This window comes from Ctenopharyngodon idella, chromosome 20 (assembly GCF_019924925.1).
Source record: "Ctenopharyngodon idella isolate HZGC_01 chromosome 20, HZGC01, whole genome shotgun sequence".
In the NCBI taxonomy this organism is placed as follows: domain Eukaryota; kingdom Metazoa; phylum Chordata; class Actinopteri; order Cypriniformes; family Xenocyprididae; genus Ctenopharyngodon; species Ctenopharyngodon idella.
In genome coordinates this window covers 10,447,663-10,473,818 of record NC_067239.1, presented here as the reverse complement: position 1 = coordinate 10,473,818, position 26,156 = coordinate 10,447,663, and the positions used below count along the sequence as shown (strand labels likewise).

General features: G+C 35.8%; 1 protein-coding gene and 1 long non-coding RNA gene across 19 annotated transcripts in view; one reads left to right on the top strand and one right to left on the bottom strand.

Moving 5' to 3' along the window:
• The window catches only part of nrxn3b (neurexin 3b), a 375,053-nt gene that overhangs the window by 227,244 nt on the left and 121,653 nt on the right, over positions 1 to 26,156 (bottom strand). For 13 of the 18 annotated variants that reach the window (XM_051875950.1, XM_051875962.1, XM_051875951.1 and 10 more), the window contains 2 exons: positions 5,478 to 5,681; positions 3,413 to 3,439 (listed from right to left, as the gene is read on the bottom strand). In XM_051875950.1, coding sequence (XP_051731910.1) covers positions 3,413 to 3,439; positions 5,478 to 5,681 — 231 coding nt within the window. The remainder of the gene's footprint in view (positions 1 to 3,412; positions 3,440 to 5,477; positions 5,682 to 26,156) is intronic. The other 5 variants (XM_051875968.1, XM_051875953.1, XM_051875958.1 and 2 more) reach the window with 1 other exon arrangement.
• Positions 4,387 to 26,156, top strand: part of LOC127502744 (uncharacterized) — a 92,111-nt gene continuing 70,341 nt past the window's right edge. Inside the window, exons 1-2 of the long non-coding RNA XR_007926914.1 lie at positions 4,387 to 4,468; positions 21,570 to 21,618. This is a non-coding gene — a long non-coding RNA (uncharacterized LOC127502744). The remainder of the gene's footprint in view (positions 4,469 to 21,569; positions 21,619 to 26,156) is intronic.

The window sequence follows — 26,156 nt, the reverse complement described above, 5'->3', positions numbered from 1 at the left end:
TAAAGGGCTCTACGCGATCCCAGTCGAGGAATAAGGGTCTTATCAAGCGAAACGATCAGTCATTTTCTTAAAAAAAAAAAAAAAAAAAAAAAAAAAATTGTATACTTTTTAGCCACAAATGCTCATCTTGCACTTGCTCTGCAATGCACTACGCATTACGTAATCACGTTGGAAAGGTCACATGTGACGTAGGCAGAAGTACCACGGTAGGGCGAAAAACTCCATCTCATTTTCTCCACCAACTTCAAAATCATCTGACATCGTTGTTTTACCTTTTTTTGTAAAGGCCGTTTGACTTAGTCTTTGCATGATTGCTTTGCAAAGACTTAATCGGTACTTCTGCCTATGTCACGCGTGACCTTTCCAACATGATTACGTAATGCATGGCGCATCGCAGAGCTAGTGCAAGTTGAGCATTTGTGGTTAAAAAGTATACTGTTTTTATTTTTTATTTTTTTTAGAAAATGGCTGGGATCGTGAGACCTTTAAAGCTGCATTGAAACTGCAATTTGGACCTTCAACCCGTTGGTAACTGTTGAAGTCCACTATATGGAGAAAAATCCTGGAATGTTTTCCTCAAAAACCTTAATTTCTTTTTGACTGAAGAAAGAAAGATATGAATATCTTGGATGATATGGGGGTGAATAAATTATCAGGGAATTTTAATTCTGAAGTGAACTAATCCTTTAATAGTTCACAAATCTCTTCAATGAGACATCCTGAGATTTGAATGCAATTTAATGGAAGATTTGATGCTCTGAGGCCACAATCAAATGCCCCTTGAGGAAGACAATTTTGATTCAAACATTTGATTCATTTGAGGGGCGCCCCTTGAGGAAGACTATTTTGATTCAAACAGAACACGAACTATCAAACTGTTGTTCAGTGGAGTGATACAATGACTGCCCACATATTGATGCCTTGATTCTGGAAGCATTTTTCACATTTTCAGAGAGAGAGAGAGAGAGAGAGAAAAAAAACAAAACAAAAACAAAACAAAACAGTTGTGTCATGTCATTAACCAAACTAAGGAGCCCCAAAAATAACCGTTACGACATTTGATTAGAAATAAATAAATAAATAAATAAATAAATAAATAAATAAATAAAAAAAATTAAAGCATTTGAAAATTAGAAAACAAGTCAAAGGTGCAAGACTGTACATAAAGAAAAATGTACACAAAGAAAAAAATATATATATGAGGCAGTAAAATTTTATATTTATTTGAAACATTGCTATAAAAACTATTGACTGATTAAGTGATTGATTAAGGGGGTAGAAATACTAACTTGATTATGCATTTTTTAATGCTTTATGGAAGTAAACCATCAAAGCTGAGCCACATTTTTTTACAGTTTCAATGTAAACAATAATCTGATTGCTGAGTTGTTGAAGCTGAAATCAAAACATGTTTATATATACTTTCTACAATGTAGAAAGAATTTCTTATGGTAGGTCTGTATTAATTTGATTAAAATCAATTTCTTTATGGAGAAAATGAATTTTACTTCTGACACCTGATCGTTGTGCTCTATCGTCACATCAGGAAAAAAACAAACAAACAAACAAACAAACAAACAAACAAAAACCTTACAAATCTCTGCTATAGAAGGGGATGAGGAACCAGAGACTTTTAGATGAGTAAGAGCAGTTATATTTTCCAGAAGAGCAATAAAAAAATCTTTAAAACTGCATTATTTAAAAATGCTTAAATATTAACAATTTAACAGCACAAAACATGGACAAGGATGTACACTACCAATCAAAAATTTGGACTTTATAAATTTATCTTTCTCATATCCTTAAAAACCCTTTTTTCTAAAGACTTAGCCTTTAAAATCATAATGACTTTATATTGTAATTATACATACCTCCGTGCCAGCTTTGTGATTTCATCGATTCTATATTTAAATAAATATTAATTTGGTTTTTCATGCTTAATTTGTGTTTATAATCATTAAATATAATTAAAATCTGCAAACAAGAATAAACACATTAACAAGTATACATCATTTTATCTATTTATTATTCTTAATAAACTATTTTTAGTTCTAGAAACTCTCCCGAGCAGCGTTTTGTGAGATGATAATGTTTGCAAAGTGCCCTCAGGTGACCGTTATGTTTACATTTGCTACCTACAGGTGATTAACAAATATTTTTAAATCACCCACTAAATTATCATCTCTTCCTTACAGTGTTGTGAGTTAACAAAAATTTGTAAAACACTTGGCTGTTAGTAAAACACACAAAATTGAGTTAATATCTAAATAATATATTTTAATAATAATAAACAATATAAAATAAACTTTTACCTTATTTATATAATTTAATTTATTTTTAAAATTAATTTATATAAAATTGTCTCTCTATATTGTAAGGTTTTAATCAAGTATGATTAATAAAAAAAAAAATAAATAAATAAATAAAAAAGTTAAAAATTAGAACCAGCTTGAAATAAATGTTAAAGCAGAAATAAAAAAGCTCACTACTCTCGCTCTCTCAATCCTCTCTGGGTTGGATTTTGGGAAATAGTGCCTCAGTGAGTGGGAGCAGTTTCGGAAACAGCTTAAGACATTAAAACTGAAATTTTCAAAAGCTGACTGAAGAAATTCAAATATAGGATAGTTTTGATTTATTTAACACTTTGCCATATTCTATTAGTGTTATATCATAGCTTTGATGACTTTACAATTTATCTAAACTATGGTAATAAAGTGATAGAATGAATAAGATTGAGTCCAAACTTTTAACTGGTAGGGTAGGTTAGCTTTCACACCAACAACGATAATTATACAGTCCTAAAATCGTTCTAAATAAAATAGCAGACTTCACACCACTGCTATAACGTTAATGATATAGAGGAATATATTGCTGGGAGCACTTCTAGAACAATTTTTTTTTTTTTTTCTAGCTCCTGAACGATAAAACGCTGATAGCCAAACAGAATACATTCGGATTCAAGGGCTTGCACATTTAAAATGGAAATTTGGAAAACAATACCCTTGAAATGAATGGTGAGAAGTATTAACGGAGATGAGATCATTATGCCAGACTAGCAAACAGTGTAACATAAAATTAGAGCATACTCGAAACATAGCATGCAGATAACATGTGCTGGTTAAAGCCGTGCAAATGCAACAAGAACAGCAAAAATATGTTCAATGACACGTTGTCCAGACTTTGTAACCGCAGAACGAAAGCTTAGAATAAACAGACCATTATGGTTTGTTGGTGTGAACGCAAATATAGCTATCGTTATAGTTATCTTTATAGTTATTATCGTTATTGGTGTGAACGGACCTTAAGGATTGTGTTTCTCATAGCATTCATCTAAAAAAAAAAAAAAAAAAAAAAAAAAAAAATCCAACAGGATAAGAAAAGAGTATGTAGAACAAACTGAGTAAAGACTTACTGGTGTTACAGTTTATCCTGCCACAGTCTAGATGGGGAAGAACAAGTGACAGATGAAATCGCGTCCTTCAAGGATATAGCTGCAGACATCCAACAACAGAAAGACCACCTTCCGGGGACGAGCACATGAAGCAGCGGCCATTTTGAACTAATTTCCAACAAACGTTTGAGCATTCTGGACAATATTTTTTAGATATAACCCATTTGGCCAATTTGATCCAAGGTATCTATGTTAAATGTGTATGTTTATATTATTATTAAAATGTTTTTCTCCTATACCAGTTTAACATGCAGACACAGCTGTAAGTAAACCATTCTTAAAGATGATTTCTACAAAAAACATTTCGGCTATATCGAAATATTGTTCTTTTTGTCTCACATTTTGAGCATCCAGGCTAGCCAAATTTTAATATATATAGTAATCCATTTAAAATGGCTGCCTGCTCTAAGCCAAATGGATTCATCAACCTAGGTATTTTTTATCTTTCTTTTTGTTAAATATTATATCATCCAAATTACTGGTCACCAACTGTAAGAATGTCACAGATTTTTTACAATAATTGAAACTGTTATCCGGGATGGAATCCATATGGCCATTTTTATCATGTGCCGTCAACCGCAACAGAAAAGTGGGAGCAAACAGCCTCGGTCCAAAAAGCACCAGCACCACACAAACTTGTAGCATGTTCTTCATAAAAAAATAGACAGTCATTTCAATGAAGACAATATACAGTACTAAACTAGTGCAAAGGATACTGAATGTTCTAGTTGTTATTTATGCTAAATGCATGAATGGAAAATGACAAATTTTAGCATTGAAATTGAAACTAATTGAATAAATTGAATTTACTGAACTTACTATTAATTTTGATGTTGCAAAATATTTAAAACATGGATGATCTGGCCCTTTCTTGTGACATTGTGTGCTTATAGGTGGATGTTAGTAGAAATTACTCTGTGTGTGTGTTTTGTGCAGGTGTGCAGGCTGCAGGTGTGCTGGATGCTCTGGTCTCGGGCTGTTTGCTTACAGGGCCGCAGGCTAAAGGCCGTTGAAGGGGTGAGTACCATCTTTAAACAAGGCATGATAAATGCCGTTAAGAACGAGGGATGGGAATGGGTACATATTTTCCTGATAACGTGACAAAAATTGTTATACATAAGATATGCATCTGTTAAAACCAACTTACCCTAAGAAAACAGCAGACACAAATATAAAAAAAAAAAGTATCACAAAGAGACAGTCCTGTCCAAAGCATACAATTTAGGGCTGGGTGATATACAGTATTTAATTAAAAAAAAAATACAAACACTTATGTGAATATCACTTTGACTTTACAATGTTTTTTACTTGGCCATTCAATATATTGTCTGTGCCAACAGGCCAGTTTCGCATCCACTCCTTGTGTCAAGACTGAGATTTTAGAATTATTATCTTCTCTTATATAAACCTCAGTAGCAAAACTGCTGATAGAGGTTAGACATTATTCATTGTCAAGAATCATTCACCCCTCCCTTTGTAATCAAATTTCTATGTTGATCATTCGAAAAATTCAAAATACAATGATTTCTTAGACTTTTCAACCCCAATGCATATAGGTAAATTTTGTTGTTTACTACAATGTATTGTTGTATTGACAGATATATAGACAGATAGAGTAGATAGAGTAATAGAGTGTAGCTATATCACCCAGTCTTAATATAAATGCTGCTTTTATTACATGCGATTTTAAATAATCAAATTACTCTGATTTTTAAACCATTGTTTGTCCAATGCGAGTAAATCAATGAGCATGTGTATGAGAATGACTGTAGCAGATGTGTTGCTTCAATCATGAAGTCAGAGGTTACGTGAGACAGTGATGAGAGAGCTCGTCTGTCCACATCACCCGCAGACAAAGCAAAAGAACGAAAAACAAACAGGAGCAATCCATGCAGATCAACAAAACAATAACAGTTTAGTTGTAGTGTTAGAGAGATGATAACATCCAGTAACTTGCAAATAACGGACGACTGAGGAAGAGAGAATGGTACAGAGAGAGAATGTCAAATATAGCAGTATACAATACCTAAATTGACGGTCAGTTTGACACGGCCGCTGTCCAGCTCTAGTCGTAGTGTGTCTGCGGACTCACGTGATGTGGCAGCCATCAACAGGCCAAAGGCACGCTGGGACATAAACCGCAGAGACACGTCCTCTGCTTCTGTATGTATTACTGTCGGCATCACCACCTTCATATACATACTGCCATCATAGCTAAGGATAGACGCCTCTGTGGAGAAAACAGACACAAAAAAAATAATAATAAATAAAAAGTAAATACCTCATAAAGAGTACTTTAACTGGACTTTATACACACCAAGTCAATTCAAATGTGCTCAATGATATAAAAAAAAAAAACAATGCGTTTCTATGAAGTCTTTCACACTTGAGTTCAAAATATGTGTTTCATTTTATTTAGTTGCATCAGAAAATGTGTGAAAAGGCCTTTACACATTTTTGAAACAAGCAATATAATTTATAAATGGCGGCACACTTAGTGTCCATTTGAAAATGGTTTTTAATTGTATTTGTAATGAAAATGTGCCAAAGTAAATTTCAGCAAAAGATTGTATGTTATAAAACACAAAAATTGTTTCATTTTAAGGATCAAAAGTGGGTGGAAAATTGTCATGAAAAACTAAATTATGACCTTAATTAAAAATAAAAAGAAAAAAGACTACTTGCTACCAAGTTTAACACGTGTCCTCTGTCGCTCTGTGACAAGCAACGCACACTGACCCAATGAGCTGCAGCTATATTTATTGTTTATTATTTATTATTGTTGAATGAAACAACATATTGAAATACTTTTTTTTTTGTAAATTCTCTTACGTATGCATAAATTATTTTAATTTCACATGAGTAAAAGTTATTTTTATTCTTATGCTTTGATTCTTAGCCTTCTAATCCGTGTAAATGCCTTCAAACTCCTTAACACACACATGCACATACACACAGACATACACAACAACTCCTCCAATCTTCATTTACTAGTGCTGTAGTGGAATAAATATACTGCATAATTTGAAATACCCTCTTTTCCTAACATCCTTACCTGTCACAGTATAAAAACGACAGATAACATGCTACAGATCTCTTAATGCAACACTATCACCTCTAATCCACAATCCATAGTTGTTTATTTATTTATTTATTTATTTTAGTATCTGCTCTATCTATCACACGAAGTTCCTCCTCAGACCACAGAAGCACTCCACACACACTCAAGGAACATTTCTAACAAAGTCTTTCATTTTCATCCCCATAACCGGACAAAACGCTACAGCACAGAGCTGAGAAGGGATTCTGGGAAAATGGATTAAAAAAGGCAACCAGCCGTGAAATACCTGCCTTGAGTTTTAGTGGTGAATAAAGAAGAATGGGCCTTTGGCTGAAAGAGGACTTTTATGTAATGATGGAGGAGTCTGCATTTAACGCATGAGTCATTGTGCGGAAAATAATGTGCATTACACGCATGTACAGCTGTCATGTAATATGTGATAGGACGCCTTAAACAACATCAGTCAGGCTGGCGGCGCAACAAGGAGAGTAATGTGAAATTATCAATATTAAAACATCATTACTTTAGGCTAAATGTGTTCATTATTTTGCAGTTATGAGCCATTACAAAAAATTTGCTGGTTAAATATAATTTAAAGAGATAGTTCACTCCCAAAAAAGTGAAATTCTGTCAACATTTACTCACTCTCATGTTTAAACCTTTCATTCTTCTGTGGAAAAAAAAGTATTTTGAAAGATGTCAATAATCTTTTGTACCCCACTGGTTTTCTTTTGTGTTTCACAGAAGAAAATAATACAGGTTTGAAATAACCAGAGGATAAGTAAAATATGACAGAATTTCCATTTTTGGCTGAACTGAAAGGTGTAAAGGAGTATAATTTCTGCAGCACTACTGTCAACACCACAGAATTGCAAAACTATTGTTACTATTATTATGCAGTGTCCCTTCTTGGCATCCTGGAATGGGGAGCATGCAAAAGTCAACAGTTCATTGTTGTTGTAGCGAATCTGTACAGGTATTTAATTAATTTATGGGTGAAATATATGAATATAATAAATCATAAAGCTTTATGATTAATTATAATACATACACCGACCCGAGAGGGAATTATACATATATTGTGAATTAATTACAACGAATTATAATCAATCACATATATGATTAGTTCTGGTTTGATAATAATTTAGAGAAACTAGTTTGTCCAGCAAACCGTTAGCTCTTCATAGCCGATTATAAAAAGAAGGTTTTTCTCTGGCCACGAGAAAGACTTCCTATTCTAGCATCAATGCGTAAAGCAAGGATACTGGATCGAAACGTTAAAGTGACCTGGGTTTGTTGCATGAGCAAAAAAAACAATAGAGCATGAATATAATGTATTTAATATATGAAACTACGGATACAGAGACTATACTACTAAACATACACAAACAATACACATATATAGAAAGCGAAAGTAAAGTCAAGAAAACAGAGGTGATCAAAGGAATGGCAATTTATGAACAGTTAAAACCTTTGAGAGCCAGCAAGGAAACTCAGCTTACACATCGAGCTTAAAACGCTTTGGAGAGAATGGTTCTATACTTGCATAGGTTCAGGTGCTGTGGTCGTTTCGTGTTTCTGCAGGAGTTTCGGTGCGTGCGGCTGAAGCGATTGGTCCTTTTCCGAGAAGGTGTTCTTCGGCGGGATTTTCAAACAAGGGTTTAACTTAAGAGTAAGATAACCGGAAAATAAAGAAAAAGAGTCCATCTCCTAGATGATGAAGAGTGAAGGCTTCGGGCGACGGATGAAGAGGGTTTGACAAAGAAACCTGTTGCCAAAAGATGGTCGTCCCGAAGAGAGGGGGCGCGTGATGGAAGCGCGGTCGCCGAGACGTCCGGGAGAGACGTGTGTTAAATGGCGAGAGACAATCGAGAGACAAATGAGAGACGCGTGTCATTGTGTTTTAAGGACAACAGACCAGAACGCCTCCTGGGGTACATCAGCCAATGATGAGGGTGCGATTTTGGCGGGCAAACTTTTTCTTTGTCTCCATTTATGACCTAATTTGCATGGTTTATGAAGTGTCAGATCTGAGTACATTTTCTTCAAAGTACCATTAAAAATAGAAGAATGCATTTTACAGTCATGTGACATACATTTTCAATTAGAGCATAACGAAAGCTTTACAATGAGACCAAACTTGTCAGATGGCAAAGACATAAAAGAAGTTATAGTTTACAGTCAAATGTAACCGTTGGAAATGACACTAGTATCACTACAATCCTAGCTAAGCTTATACAGTGGGAATAACTATATGCAATTTGACAATACAACGGCGGTTACATTTATATATAATTATATATCTTACACATACAGTCTTCAATGCATGTTTGTGTGTCTGTGTGTGTGTGGTGTGTGTTGGAATGTGATCTGGCACTTAGTCCACATGAGGGGCCCTTTGATGTCTCAAGAGCTAGGAAATGGGGTTCTCTGTTTAACCTCAGAGGGTCCATGAAAGTGCCAAAATGCTCGTCTTTGTCAGACCGGCCGGGGCTGATGTGAGATTTACAAACACAGTTCAGCAGGCTAAAAGCATTCTGAAATTTCCAAAGTTGATTGACTACGCCGGATCTATCCAGACGCTACATTGTGGAGTTGAAATTCTGGATATACATATACACTCACCAGCTACTTTATTAGATACACCTTACTTGTACCAGGTTGGACCCCCTTTTGCCTTCAGAACTGCCTTAATACTTTGTGGCATATTCAACAAGGTGCTGGAAACATTCCTCAGAGATTTTGGTCCATATTGACATGAGAGCACCACACAGTTGCTGCAGATTTCTGAATCTCCTTTTCCACCACATCTCAAAGGTGCACTATTAAATTGAAATCTGGTGACTGTGGAGGCCATTTGAGCACAGTGAACTCATTGTCATGTTCAAGAAACCAGTGTGAGATGATGTGAGCTTTGTGACATGGCACGCTAATCTTCTGGAAGTAGCCATCAGAAGATGGGTACACTGTGGTCATAAAGGGATGGACATGCTCAGCAGCAATACTCAGGTAGACTGTGGCATTTACACAATGTTCGGTTGGTACTAAGGGGCCCAAAGTGTGCCAAGAAAAAAAAAAAAAAAAAAAACACCATTACACCACCACCAGCAGCCTGAACCATTGATACAAGGCAGGATGGATTCATGCTTTCATGTTGTTTACACCAAATTCTGACCCTACCCTCTGAATGTTGCAGCAGAAATCGCGACTCATCAGTAATGTTTTGTCCAATCTTATATCGTCCAATTTTGGTGAGCCTGTACGAATTGTAGCGTCAGTTTCCTGTTCTTAACTGATAGAAGTGGCACCCGGTGTGGTCTTCTGCTGCTGTAGCCCATCTGTATTCAGAGATGCTCTTCTGCAGACCTCAGTTGTAACAAGTGGTTATTTGAGTTACTGTTGCCTTTCAGCTCAAACTAGTCTGGCCATTTTCCTCTGACCTCTGACATCAACGAGGCATTTTTGCCCACAGAACTGCCGCTCACTGGATATTTACTCTTTTTCAAACTTTTCTCTGTAAACCCCATAGATGATTGTGCGTGAAAATCCCAGTAGATCAGCAGTTTCTGAAATAGTCAGACCAGCTCGTTTGGCACCAACAATCATGCAATGTCACTTAAATCACCTTTCTTTCCCATTCTGATGCTCAGTTTGAACTTCAGCAGGGGTGCTTCTCAATCAGCTCCCTATTTCAGAAGTCAGGGCACTGATCAGGGAGTCGGCCATTTCCAGGGCACTGAAACGTTCGCTCCCTAAAAAGACCCACAATGCACCATGTTCCCTTAATGTAATTCTAAAGGGCAAAACTTTTGAGCCAAATCGATATTCAACGACATGCGATAGATGTTTTTAAAAATACAAACCATTATTTTATTATATTTCAGCATAAACATACATAGCTAGATAGGTAATGAACATAATCTAGCTAACAACTTTAATTTATTTGCGGCCGAAATGTAGCACGTAAATGTACCAAACTAAGTATTTATCATAATGTAAGTATTTATCATAATGTACAAATAATGTCAGAAAGATATCAGCTCTGTTGTTGTCCATAAATACCAGTAGTGATGTTTTACAATGAGGACATAGTCACGTCACTGGAAATAGAGCCATCAGTGTCCCAATGTGTAGTGAGCCAGCGTCCTTAATGTCCTTACCAGTGCCCGAAATTGTGAACACGATATACTGACTCACAAGCTTGGGAGCTAAGGAGCTGATTGAGACGCACCCCAAATCATCAATGTCTCCATGCCTACATGCTTTGAGTTGTTGCCATGTGACTGGCTGTTTAGATATTTGCGTTAACGAGCAGTTGAACAGGTGCACCTAATAAAGTTGCCGGTGAATGTACATTACTTTGAACAGAAAATGCAGATAAGCCACCCTCTCATGACAGTCAAGCTAGCATACTAAAGTGTTATCTTTTAGTGTTTATATTTTAGAAATTGTGATAACTTTTTATTTTTAACATTTATTCTGCTGGTGACTTGCCCCTTGTATACAGCTTAAATTGTAGTACATTGTATTAAATTGAATTATATATTAAATTGTAACCAGGAATATAAATATAGGCCATATATATATATATATGTTTTATTATTATTATTATTTTATTTAATATCCAACACATAAGGGAAAATCAGTATCCTTTACATATAACTAATTTAGCTCTGTTCACGTCGACGCACTGTGAGAACAACAGGGTTGTGTTCAAGCAACTCTATTAGCATGCATTAATTCACAAATATAACGATCAATTCATCACATATTAGAAAACTGGCTTCCCTGCTGATGCTGTTACACACCTCATGGGAGCTCTAAGCATTAATGAAGACTGTTATTAACCCCCTGTCTTGAACTACTAGCTATCTCACTCTGATCTCAAACAGCCTTTCTCAAAGCAAACTGAGCAGACACTATCGCCAGGATGCCATGTCTTCCATACCACAAGTGTGTGTGATTGGTGCGTGTGTGTGTGTGTGTGTGTAAACACACACACACACACATACACACACACACACACACACACACACACACACACACACACACACACACACACACACAAATATTGCACAGCACAGATGTGTTTTGGGGAGATATCAACAGCTCCAAAGCTCATTTTGAATGGTAATGAGGAGATGTGCATTTTCAAAAGGGCTTGCTGGAAATGGAAGTCAGCAGCACTTTACATAATTACCAACCAAATTGCCAATGAAGACGGGAGGGAGAGGTTATTAGAATGAGTGCTATGATGCTCCACTGTTTAGAGCACAATCAGTGTTAACAGGTTACACAAAGACGGTCTCCTCCGTGACAGTGGAGTATTTCAACAATTGATGAATAGCAAATTACCTGAACAAAATACATGCACATAAAATAAATAAAAAATAAAATAAAAGGGAAAATATATTATTATCAATATGTGACCAATATGTGATCAATATGTTCAAAAATGACTTATTATATTCACATTATCTATTAAAAAAAAAATAAATAAAAAAAAAAAACCTTCAAAATGATGTACGATTTGTTGGAATCAGACAAAAAATGAATGAGCTACACCTGTTTGAAGTCGATAGAGTCAGCAAAGAAATCGAGTTAAAGTTTTCTGAAGGTTCCAAAACAAATTCACCTACCAACCATACCTTAAAATCCCTGGTAATAACATCAAATTTGGCACACATCAAGCCAAAACCAAATATCTATAGGATTCAACTCCCCCGCTTTGAAACGATACCAAACTTGTGCTGAGAGGATGGGCCAATCATGGAGAACTGACCAGAGAAAAATGGCATTTTTCATGGACAAAAGAAATGTACTCCTCCCAGAAAACATACAAATAAAGATACTTTTAGATGTTTAATTGCTATTTGGACCATTTGGATCGCTAGACGAGGACTTAATGAACTCATTTTTGTCAAATTCGACCAAAATATTTTTCACTTGTTTTACCTGTAGCTCGTAATTAGCCTGTGTGCTTTCCGACTCAATTTGCCAGCACGGGTCACATATATTGTACTGTATGTTAATAATTTGTGTAATTATATGTAATTTATTCCTTAAATCATTTCAATACACCCTTAAAAAAAAGACATAAATCATCAAAATACATAAATAATCATAGGACATGCAATACATAAAACAATACCTTAATACATATAAATAATGTAATAATAATAATAATGTAAAATAAATTGTTTTCATATACATTGATTTTTACAATTAATTCTTCTTGTTTAATTTTGTGATTTACATAACTTTTGTGATGTTCTGTGTTAGAAATCTAGATGTGATACTGGATGCATCCTAAATTGCCTTAACCAAAAACATTGTAAAGCCTAAATTTACCATAAGTCCATTGGTGGCAATGGTTTTACAATCAACATAGGCTTACAATGCTTTTGGGAAATGCAACCCAGAGCACTACCACAGTGATTGCTTTCTTATTAAAGTAATGTTAGCAAGTTTGTTAGCAGGTCCTTAACCCAAGCACAAGTGCAACAATTCACCACAATGGTAACCCTAAAACTATTAATTAACAGAAACTTTTAAATACCAACATAATAGAACAGTAAACATTAAAAAGTCTTTCCATTTTCTCATCTTCCTAAAAACTGCTTAAAATAACACTTTATTTCAACATTTACACTCTTAGTTCAGCCCCTTTGCAAAGCATGATGGGAAGTGAAAATCCTGTTTGATTGAGTCCTGGTTGGGTTTACTTGATTGAAACATGTTATTACAATATGAAAACATCAAGTTAAGTCAAAGAGTAATCGTTTCAAGTCAATTTAACATGAATCAATCACATTTAAACCAGAAACCTGATACAATGGCGTTGAATCAAAATAAGTTGTTTAAATAAAGTGAACAGCATCAAAAAATCTTTTTTTTCAGTGTATAATGCTTGTCAATGGTAACTCCATGTATAAGAGTCAAAAAAACATGCACAGACAAATCCAAATTAAACCCTGTGGCTCGTGACGACACATTAATGTCCTAAGACTCGAAACGATCGGTTTGTGCGAGAAACCGAACAGTATTTATATAATTTTTTACCTCTAAAACACCACTATGTCCAACTGCCTTGTGTATCCGGTTGGTGAGGTCTGAAAACGCGTTCTGATGACGGAAGTGATGTCTCACGCTTATACTTAAATGAGTGCGAGACATCACTTCCATTGTCAGAGCGTGTTCAGACCTCACCAACCGGATGCGCAATGCAGTTGGATATAGTGGTGTTTTAGAGGTAAAAAATTATATAAATACGGTTCGGTTTCTCACACAATCCGATCGTTCGTGTCTTAGGACATCAATGTGTCGTCACAAGCCGCAGGGTTTAATTTGGATTTGTCTGTGCATGTTTTTTTGACTCTTATAGATGGAGTTACCATTGACAAGCATTATACGACTGACAGACCGCAACGGTTGGAGTTAAAAATCATCATTTGTGTTCTACTGAAGAAACAAAGTCACCTACATCTCGGATGCCCTGGGGGTAAGCAGATAAACATCAAATTTTCATTTTTGGGTGAACTATCCCTTTAATAATGTTATGTTTATTACATAAAGTGAACACAGTTATTGACCTAATTTACCTTATTAAATGAACTATTTTCTCTACAAAATGCACTCAAAAAATAACTCATTGAACAAACTCAATTGAATTGAGAGCAGGAATTCCATCCTAAACATGGGTATATGAGTGCACACAGCCTAAACACAGGTGACACTCTTCTGCATAATGGTAACCACAAAATTCAAAAACAGAATACAGAAACTACTCTAAATGTTCAACATAACTGAACATTAAACACTAACATAAACTAACAATATCTTTCCCTTTACTGAAAAACACATAAAATAACACTTTAATCCCTAAATTTACTCTTCTAATGCAGTCCCTTGCAAAGCATGCTGGGAACAATGGATCCACTGCCCAGTTAGTTATGTCAACATTAATTTGTGTGTTTCACTCAGCAATGCTAAATTGACTGAACAAACACTTACTAAGTAAAGCTGATAATAGTAATTTTTAGTAGAAACAATGCAGTTAAATTACGTTCATGTAGTTACATTAGTTTTTTTTAAGTAATGTGAACAAGGGTGGTTTGAGTGAAACTAACAAAAGTTAAAGTTTTTTTGAGTGTTTTCTGCATGCTGCATGTAATACAGGTCATGTGACACATCCAGAGCTTTACAGAGCCAAATGGATATCTACAGTTCATCCATCCATCCATCCATCCATCCATCCATAGGCCAGCAGGGAGCTATTGCTTAAGCACAAAGGTTGATTGCTCTTCCTAAATGCTTCTCTAAAGCATTCAAAAAACAGTAAATTCTAAAACATACTCTATTCTTTTCCAAACACAAACGTTTCTGGAAACATGCATGATTAGAATAAATTAGCAGGGTGTCACATATATATATTGTCGCAAGCATTCTCCTTTTAAGAAAGAATATGCATCAAAGAAATCTGAGGTCATGATGTACTGTAGAAATACTTTCCAATCCCCAGTCTAATATACACACATTGGAATGGTCAAATGAACATAACCTAGGATGGTCAAATACTCTATGAAGTCCACTTTCTAGGTTGACAACCGGCCCAATGGAAAATGCCCTAAGACTATAAAAGACAATGATTTTAAAATGTCGTCCGATTTAAAAAAAAAAAAAAAAAAAAAAAAAAAAAACACACACTGGCTGTGAACAGTAGAGGGCAGAAGAAGACTAGCCAGAGAATTTGGATCCTTTTAGAGCTGTTTGAAGATTTATAGAGAGTGAGAGAGATATATAGCGAGTGAGAGACTGACTGAGGGCAGATATTTGTGAAAGTGTGTCCACGCATGAGTGTGTTTGTGTAGGTATGAGAGAAATCTTAATACAATGTCTGTTACCATAACCCTGCCATGCACATCTCTGTCTCTCTCTCTGTCTCTCTCTTTCTTTACATTCTACTCTGGAGCTTTGTCAATTTCCCACATGACTGCTTTTTGAAAGCCACATTTCCTCAGCCATGTGAAGGAACATGTGTATGTGTGTGGGTCAGGTTTTGACCAGCTGTCCTTAAAATAATAGTAAAACGTGCTATCACCTATACATTGCAGGGAGGAGTCAATGGGGTCATGGGGAAAACAGCATAATAAAAATATTAAATTCAATTGTAAAAATACAGAAAGATTTATGAGAGGGTTAGGTTAGGGGATAAAGAATATAACTAGCTCAATACAAAAACAACAATGGAAAGTCCCCTACCTTAACAGAAATACTAATGTGTGTGTCAGGATCAGCTAGTACTCAGTCAGCAGTCAAACCTGAAAAATCTACATTGTGAGGTCCCCAAGGAACAGCCTTATAAAAGGACTAAATGATGTCTCGTGGTCTCATGACGATGGTCTGTCCCATTTTTTTAAATTCACATTTGTCCAATGTATATCTGTCAAAAGTCACTTTTTTTTCAACATATTGTACCACTTTTTTAAGATTGCATGAAACTTAAAAATTCTTCTCTGAAGATGCCAATCAAATCACAAAGAACCACTCAATTTGCAATCTTAACAAACCACATTTAATAAATAAATAAATAAATAAATAAATAAGTAAATAAAATGAAAAGTTGAAATAGTTAAACAGTTATATTTTGGTGACAAAATCTGACAAAACTTCCTTTAGAAACTTTAGTTCACTATAGGTCACTATAGGTCAGAAATGTGAAATAAATAAATTTTAATGTTTCTAAAATAAGTCCTTTACACTCACCAATGTTGCATTTGATTGATTAAAAAAAAAAAAAAAATACAGTAATTTTGTGAATTATTATTACAATTTAAAAGAACTGTTTTTTTTGTTGTTGTTTTTTTTGTTTTGTTTTGTTGTTTTTTTAAATTGAATGATTTCTGAAGGATCATCTGACACTGAAGGCTGGAGTAATAATGCTGAAAATTCAGCTGTCATTACAGGAGTAAATTACATATTAAAATATGTTAAAATGGAAAACAGTTTTTTAACTGTAATATTACTGTTTACTAGTTCACAATATTACTGTTTTTACAGTATTCAAATAAATACTATTATAAAATGATAGTTCTACCCTTGATTCTGATTGGTTGAGCCACGTTTGAAGCCGTTGTAAAATTCCCAAAAAACATACAGCTGACCGCATTACATAAATATAGAGGGTATGCACGTGATGTCACTGTCGGCCATTGTGACTGCGGTTACGCCCACTAAGTGGCAAAAAGACTGAGTGGCAGCATTGGTTTTCAGCGTGAATGCTGTGAAAAACACACACAACACATCTAAAACCGGAAAGAGCTTTGTGATTGACTGTACAAATAGATTTGACAAAAAATCGGAGGTATATTTTCACAGACTGCCGAAAGCTACAGAAAAAAAGAAGCAAATGGATCGCTGCAATTCACAGAAACAACTGGACTTTAGGCAGAGAAAAGTGGATTTGCAGTTATCATTTTGTCAAAATGTTGGATTTTGGAGTAAAACCATACCCTATACATTGTATTGTTATCAGTTTTGGGGGTAACGCATTACAATTAACTTGAGTTATGTAATTACTTTTAAAAGTAACTTTCCCCAACACTGATTGTTATATATTGTATTGACAATTCATCAATTAAATGTTTACCATCTTATGTTCTGCATAATTGGGTCTTTTTAAATAAACACTGACAAAAACTGGCTAGACGATATGATGATATATATAACACTGATATAAGTGATCACTCGGATTTAGACCTATATTGTATTTATAAAAAGCATTCACAGGCAGATTTGCTTTATGTATTTCCCCGGCATCGAAATCAGGCACATCTAAATGTCAAGAAAAACGATTCCTGGCTTCATGTCAATATCCATGGATTAGGTTTCTTTGACAAGTTGTAAGGAACACTACTGAGCCCAACCTTTAATGTAATTGTTTGTTTTACTTGCGTTTTCACAGTTTCACAGCATTTTCACAGGCTCTTTTGCCACTCAGTCCAGCTGAGAGAGCGTGTTCCGGTGGGAAAGTGACGTCAATGCATACCCTCTATTGCTGCACCACTGAGTATGTTGCTGCGTCTGTCTTAGCAACCACTCTTAGCAACGTAAACATATGTTTGTTATCTATTGATTTTGTTCATTGAAGCTTACTGCATTATGTAGAAGAGCATTGTGAGAGAAATATCAAGTGACCAGTGCATTCAGATTTAGCATTTTCCTGCAGGTCAGTCCTATGTTCATAATAAACAATCCGTTTGAATGTCTGCTGCAATCTTGTCCTTCTAACATTTAATGGATTTTCCCATGCCCTGCTGACACTGACAGTGCTAGTCAAAGTATTTGTCATTTGCGTCTTGTTCCGTGTTTATAACAAGTTTCAATATAAAAGTCTTTGCAACTGAGTGACTCGCTCAGATCTAATCATCTAACAGATATATATAATGGCATAATATATCTAACTTCTGTTGCTGTTCACGGCCAGTGACTATTTTTACCAGGGGAAGGAAGGCTTTTAATGATTTTTCTTCATGCAAGTTGCACTGATACATATTTTTTTGGCTTTAATATTTGTATTGTGTGGTAACCATTTTATAATAAACTCCACTTCGCGTTGTGCCTAGCAACTGTCCGAACAAATGAATAAAGAAAACTGTTTAAAATGGTTTCTTAATAATAAAAAAATAATAAAAAACTAAATACTATGGCATCATTTTTAGGTTTGAAACCTTTTATATAAACAAATTTTATAAATAGCAGTAGTTTTAAAGCTGTTGAGACACTTTTGTCCAGCAATTTGTATATTCTAAAATGTCAAGGTGGCACAACTGCAAACATGGCTCTTTTATTATGAATTGACAAGGTAATAACAGTAAACATAATGCATAATCCAAAGGACCCAAACTGATCCTTGTGGCAGAGTGATAAGGTTTGTAGATCTCTCTCAAATACTGCCACACACACAAACACACACACAGACACACACACACGCGCACACACACACGCACACACACACACACACACACACACACACACACCACGATTTTAATATTTATAAATAAGGACTATTAGAGTATTAGTAGACTGTCTGCCTTATATCTGCTAACACTTTATTTTGATGCTCCCCAACAGACATTCTACTGACTATAACTAACTTTGTAACTATATCAACTCATTCTACTTACCCAATCCCTAACCTAACAGTCTAATAACAGTCTACTAATACTCTAATGAGTTGACATGTAGTTACTTAGTAGAATGTCTAAAGCGGACCAGCGAAATAAATTGTAACCAAAATCTTAGCCAGAACTAGACACTGCAACCAAATGATTTTCATTTACACTCTTGGAGCCACCTTACTCTTCGCTAGTGTCATGACAATCAGATGACACTGACTGTCTGCTGTGCAAGAGAATCAACAATCAAACATAGAGTGTGTGATTCATGGTGACACAATTAAAGTCTGTAAAAACACCTTCTGCAGTGGAAAGACACTTTTTTTTTTTCCACATGAAATGCCTCACAGACAAATTAAACACAAGCTGTTCTGTTCTCATGATTATTTGACAAGGCTGCCAAGTGAATAAGAATTGCTTTTTCAAACATTCTCTATTTGTTCTTTCTCAAAAATACGAAAAAGAAACATTAATCAATCTTGAACCAGATTCCTATCCCAAGCTAGCACATGCTGTATATCTGAGTTTGTGTACTTTCTTTTGTGGAACACAAAAGGAGATGTTGAAAATGTCAAAGTGGTTATGTTTAATTAAAACAAACTCAGATATAACGTAAATTGTGATGACACTGAAATCACAAGTCGTATTTCAATGTGCATGACTGTAAATGATATTTGAAAGCTGCCGTGAAGGACAAGAATAGCAATTTTGTGTCATCAGGGTTTGAAAAGACATGATGGTGAGTAAATGATGGCAACATTATCAATAGTGTGAATTATTCCTTTAAAAAGTTCAATCTTCGCCATGAGGTTTAAAAAATGCTAAAAGATTTATTTTCTAAATCCTCACTGACAAGTGCCTACAATTGAGCCGATAACATTGTAGATACCAGTTTCATTATTCTTCTTTGTTCACTTTTAGCGCTGCATAGAATTGTTGTATAGTAGATGACATGTGGAACAAAAGCCAAATGGTGGTGAATGAAGATGAGGCTTTTTGTTTGCAAATGTGCTGGCCTTTGCATTTTTCATCCCAGATAACTGCATCTCTGCCCTTGATTCAAATAAGAAGCTCTGCTTTACAGCTCAGACTCTGCCGCGCTGATCTTACCACATTCGTCAACCTAGAATAAAGGGTCGTCTTTTGAACTATTATTCATGTGCTCTACCTGAACAGCGGATAGAAGATAAATGAGCATCCAAATATTGAGCTGTTAGCTAGATTTCATCATTATTTTAGACTAGTGGTGTAGAATTTTGTATTTTTTTTTATGAAATACGATGACTTAAAGGGGTCATATTGTGGAAAACAGTATGTGTCTTGCTCTTCTTAAGTAAAAAATATTGATATACTATGCAGACATAGTATAACTCAACGCAAAGCTCCCTCTCCTGTCCACCCCAGCAATTTGTGAAAAGAATAATTTTCGTAATAATTATTTTTTGTCTTGTTTTCCACTAAAATATCTAAAGATCCCTAACACATGATTTACTTATATGATTTACTTATATAACCAGGGGTACACATAAGTTTTTTTAGCCTGGTCCTCATGAGAGCTCTTGGAGATTTGGATTGGTGCTCACACTGCACATAGTGTAACCCATTAAATATAACTATAAAAAAAACAAAATAATTAATAATAGCATTATTGCACTTTATTTATTTTAAATAAAATAATAAACAAAATAAATAAATTACTCATTGCTAAACCATTCCATTCCGTGCCGATCTGGCCCAGCTGGTTCAGATATGGTTTCATTTTCCACTGTGGGGCTGATAACAGAGCTCTTTGGAATGTAATACAAATGCATCAGTCGTTGCCTTAGTAACGCAAGAGTTTACAGACATTTACAGACAGTATGAGATGTAAATATGGAGGATAATCAGATTTTTCTTTTAATTTTTATTAACTTGTGTTTACTTTGATTAAATAGCACGCTTGGACAGCTACAGAGAAACTATAGTCAGGCAACAGACAAGTGACCAATCCTGAGTGGCGACATCACACACACATTCTACCACCACAGTTCAGCACCGTTTTAGCCAACCGTGCTGAGAATTCTGGGCCAAGAGCGGTTTGTAATCATGCTGTGCCAAACCAAGTACAAGTGGAAATATAACTGGAACTGTTCCTTACTGTTCTTAGTACCATTCAGTCAGATGGTGGAAAAGCGGTTTTATTTACTAACCACTTGCAAACCAGTTTAACTAGATTCTACAGTATCTGCACTGGATTCTTGTCTGATCATATTTTAAAATGCACAGCGTAGTCTATTGGACTTTTAAGTCTATTCAGCCTTTTAAGGCTTATTCAGCAGGGCTGGGTATTGACACAAGTTTCATGATTTGATTCAATTTTGATTCACAAGCTTTCGATTCGATAAGATTCTGATTCAAATCAGTTCGATTTAATATTGATTACTTTGGATATATATCAGGTACAGTACATGACAAATTTTCTCAAGGAAAAAAAAAATCTCTCAACTAATGCTAAACTACTGTATACATGGAAGTCAGTTGGTACTACATTACTACAGTATATAATATTGAAGGTTAAAATGAACAGTTACAATACTAATACTTTACAATCACATAATTATATTTCTACTCCAATTCGTTTTTGAAATGTAAACATTTTAAATGGTGGCTGTCATAAAAACTTCATAAAAACTTGACGGATTAATTCAAACATGCATTACATATTGAAGAACATTAAACATTATAATAAATATGTAACGGTGTATTTTTAGCAAAATTATTTTCTCTGAAGTAAATTTTTCTAGCTAACTAACGAGTTTGTGGTCACTGAATATGGTTTTCCTTATTCCTTAAATGTGACGTTACGTGACACATTTTAAGCTGTTTTATTCATGTCTTTCAGCAGTTGAAACACTGATTGAGTGATTACATGAGACACGATACGGATTTCGGTAAGTTGTACTCTATCTTTTAGCATACCTTCAGATGTTCGTTCATATTTATTTTGCGCTGTAACTGATATTAAAGCGGAGGAGATGGTCAGTTCATGCGTGCTTCACGCTGACACCAAAACAGTACTTATATTTTTTTGCCCAGCCCTATTATTCAGGATTCTAGATTGCAGTGGTGGATTGATGCTGAACAGTTTTAATAAAGTATGGCAGTTCTTGGTAGTCTGTTTCATTCCTCACAACCTATAACTCAGAACAGCCCTGCAAGATGGGGAACTGCACTGTGTAAACTGCATTTTTTTTTTTTTATTGCTTTATTGAATCACACACTAAAACACATGCAATTAAACACATAAAACCAACAGGTGCAACCCAATCTTAGTATCTTAGTGAATGATAGCCACTTTAAGGTATACTATAGAGGTAATGAATTTTAAGGTATAGTTATTAAAAACTAACTCATTTAATAGTAAACAACAGCACACATTGTCTTCTAATGATGTGTGCTACAGCTGAATAATAAAACTGAATAATAAGAGGTGATACAAAGGAAGGAGTGAAGGAGACCGAGAGGAAGAGATAAAACTTTGCAGTGTCAGTGTGGATGCCTTCTAAGATCAGTGTCACAATGAAGGTGTTTGTCAGCCTGAGGAGAAGACGAATGCTCACACCTCTCCTTACACAGAAGAGTGCATTTGTGTGTGGGGGAGAGATAGAGAGAGAGAGAGAGAGAGAGAGAGAGAGAGAGAGAGAGAGAGAGGGAGAGGGAGAGAGAGAGACTAGGGCTATTTTTACATAGTAAATGTGAACATTTTTTTGGTTTACCTTAAGTTCCCTCTTCCATGCTATTCCAAAAGCAACTTCTTCTAATATGTCCAACAATAAATTCACAATTTATCCCCAATGATAAAGAAGCAGTTAAGGCAGGTATTTGCATATTTAAATTCATAATTTAAGATGCTGTAGTGTTTAGTGTATGCTGTTCATTAATATTAGTCATTGGATGCCCTTATTTGCTATCAGAGCAAAGTAATAAAGAAACACAAATCTAATCTGATAGTACACAGATATATCTATATAACCTGGGGAAAGCAATTTCTCAGCATGCTGCTGTGATTAGTCAATGATGTGAATATATGTGTCATGTTAAATCAATACAGAAATGTTCCAGGTTAAATACAACATAAGTACAATCAACAGCATTTTTTTTCAAACTGAGCGCATTGGAATTATTAGCAGTGCTCCACTAGCATCACTATTACTGATGCTCAAATTTAACTATTCAATTAATGAATTTCTGCTAACCTCAGGGTTTTCTTAAAGGAATATTCTGTGTTAAATAAAAATAAGCTCTATAAACATCTGTAGCTTGCTGTCAATTACCACACAAAATAATTTTGACTCATCACACAGTTAAAATAAACAAATGAAACGCTACAATGGTGCTTGCCAAGTCTCCTCCACAATGCTCAAATGTGATAGATAGACCCCCCCATTTAACCCATTCTTTTATTGTGATAGTGATGCTGTTTAGTAGAAATGTGGCCTTCAATTAGCATGAATATTATATTGTTACTCGCAAGTTACTCTATGGTGTTACTACATGTCACAACTCTATGAAGTGACACTAAAAGTGGAAATATGGAGAACACAACCATGAGGTATCCGTTTAGGGAACCGTTTTGCAGAGAACCATTTTGCAGAGACAGAGACTAGCTTATTTCATATTCCTGTACATATTTGGACTTCTTTTTCCTTTTTATCGCACACAGACACACAATAGAGAGGACAGAAAATATGTTGAGAATCGAATAAGTAGATGTTACAAGTCAGGGGCCGGATTCACAAAATTCTTTATAAGAAAGAAGTTTGGAAATTCTTAAGATAAATTTGAAGTTTGTAAGATTGTTCAAGAAAGTACAATTCTTGAAAAATCCTTAAAAAATATTTTCATAACTGCTTTAGTGCTGGAGTTCCTTCAAGATCATTTCTCTGCCGGTCTTTCTCCATGCACACTTAAGTTGTACGTGGCGGACATAACTGCCTTCCACTCGCTGTTAGGTGGTGGATCTTTGGGGAAGCACCACCTGGTAACTCGTTTCCTTCATGGTACTCTGAGGATGAGGCCTGCGGCTCAGGTTAGAATCCTGGCATGGGATCTAGCCGTGGTACTAGAAGGGTTGTCCCTGACACCCTTCGAGCCCTTGGACTCTTACTCTAAAAATGGCGTTCTTACTGGCGCTCACTTCGCTTAAGAGAATAGGAGATTTACAGGCTCTGTCAGTTGCATCCTCCTGTCTGGAATTTGCTCCAGGTAAGGTGAAAGCTATTCTTCACCAAAGGCTGGATTATATACCTAAAGTAGCAACTAATGCAGCCCGGCCCATAGTCCTTCAGGCCTTTCATCTTCCTAATGTGTGAACATAACAGGAGAAGCTACAGTTACTCGGTCTGCCTTTGCCTCTTCTAGTCAGAGCACATTCCACACAGAGTATGGCATCATCTAAAGCTTAACTGTCGGGGGCATACCTCCAAGATGTACTTGATGCACCTCTATAAGGTTTTTTAGCCTGGAACTGTCGGCTACTCTGGGGCCTCAGGTGTCCTGAGTTGTGCCTAAGCAGCTTCACACTAGGGCAGGCATTTGTCAGCATAGCGAAATGGGTATTTCTTCCCCAAAGTGTCGTCATACGACGCAGCGCGAGTTCCCTTAAAAGGGAACATCTCAAGTTACGCATGTAACCATGGATCCCTGAGAAGGCAACGAGACTCTGCATCCCTTTGCCATACTTCCTACATGCCTGGGAGTGGCTTGCTTCAGTCTATCAGAAGCTGGTGCTGCTATGTTGCTGGCTCCCTTTGTAGCTTCCACGTTACACCATCATACGCCACAGGATGACGCAGCACCAAGTTGCACACCAAGTTGGACTAGTTGCACAAGTGCTTCAGGCACTGTCATGCTGAAGGCGTTCCCTAAAGTTTCATCATCCGACACAGTGTCTCGTTCCCTTCTCAGGGAACCATGGTTACATGTGTATCCTGAGAAGTTTTCCTACCTATTTGGCAAAAGACAGCAGCCTTTTTTTTCTCTAGTCAGGTAGCTCAGATTTCATTTTTTCCCCTGATTTTCTACTGTCTAATAGCCATATTTATTGAAAGCCCACTTTGCTAGCTGTGAAGAATTTCATTCATAAGAATGATAATACGTTCACCACTTTTTTTCACACATTGACACAAAACCAGAATACATACTCCAACAGTATAGAATAAAACTGAATTTTGCACACAGACTTTATTCTATGAATTTACATAAATGGAATATACATTTAAATGCATATTTCTGAATATTTTCAGTTGAACGTTATGCAACTTGTCTACTCTTTTCAGACTAAGCATACCCTGATCCCACCGTGACTATTTTATGAATCCAGCTTTGGGGTACAATGAATAATCTGGAGAGAATGTCTGTCCAAGCATGTGTCTGAAACAGTTTTCTGCTGTTGGTCTATTTACTATTGCAACAAGACATTTCATTTACATCATAGCTGTGAGCAATGATTTGTTATACTTCCAATTGCTCATTATAGAGAAAATGTTACAGGATACGAATTTAAGACATACTCATGATGAGCAAATAATATTTTTGCTCTCCGTAAATTTTCTGCTAAAAACTTATGTTGTCAACTTTTAAGAGTACACTAACATATAATGTAGAGACTGTTAAGACTGTCAAGACTTCAAACTTGAGAGATATAGAATAAAGTCACAAAAATTTTGATTTGAAATTCATTAATTCAGTCAGGTCTCATGGCAGTGAAAATAGGAGTATGAGTACCTTATAACATTAAAAACCTTCATAAAGCCACACTATCACCATACTATAGCAAAATGCTATTTGAGCCCACAGCAAATGAACTTGGAAACATAAGTGTGACACTTCCAGCTCACATCTGTCAGCCTCAGGCCACAGACTCACAAAGCAGCCCCAGAACAATTCCTGCAGGGCCCTTAAACAAGAGAGGCTGCAGTGGTTGGGAAAGGAGGCGGGTGGGGGTTTGGCATTAACATGTGACTGCGTGTTCTTGACTGCAGGTGGAATGGCGGAGACAGCAGCGCAAGAGGCATGTTAACACATCTAGATACACACACACTCACATGCGCACACACTCACACACACACACACACACACAGAGAGAGAGAGAGGCCTCCGAGTGTTTCAAAAATAGAGTGCTCTTCAGGACTCAGGCAAGGTTAACAGGATGAGACAGCGTGCTCTCCCTCTGTAGCAAACCACTGCCCGAGAGAGTCCTCTTTACATTTAGGAACCGCTGCTTCTGTGCTTCATTATTGCAATGCATTTTTAATGAACCACCCTTCCACACTGCTTTCAGAGTGCTGTGGATTTCTGTAAAAGCCTTTAAAAAAAAGTGCCATGATTTACTCAACCATATGCCATTCCAACCCAGTATTGTCACTTTTAGTTTAGCTCTTGATATTTAGTTTCCTTGCTTGTTTTTCTTTGTTCATTTGTTGCCATG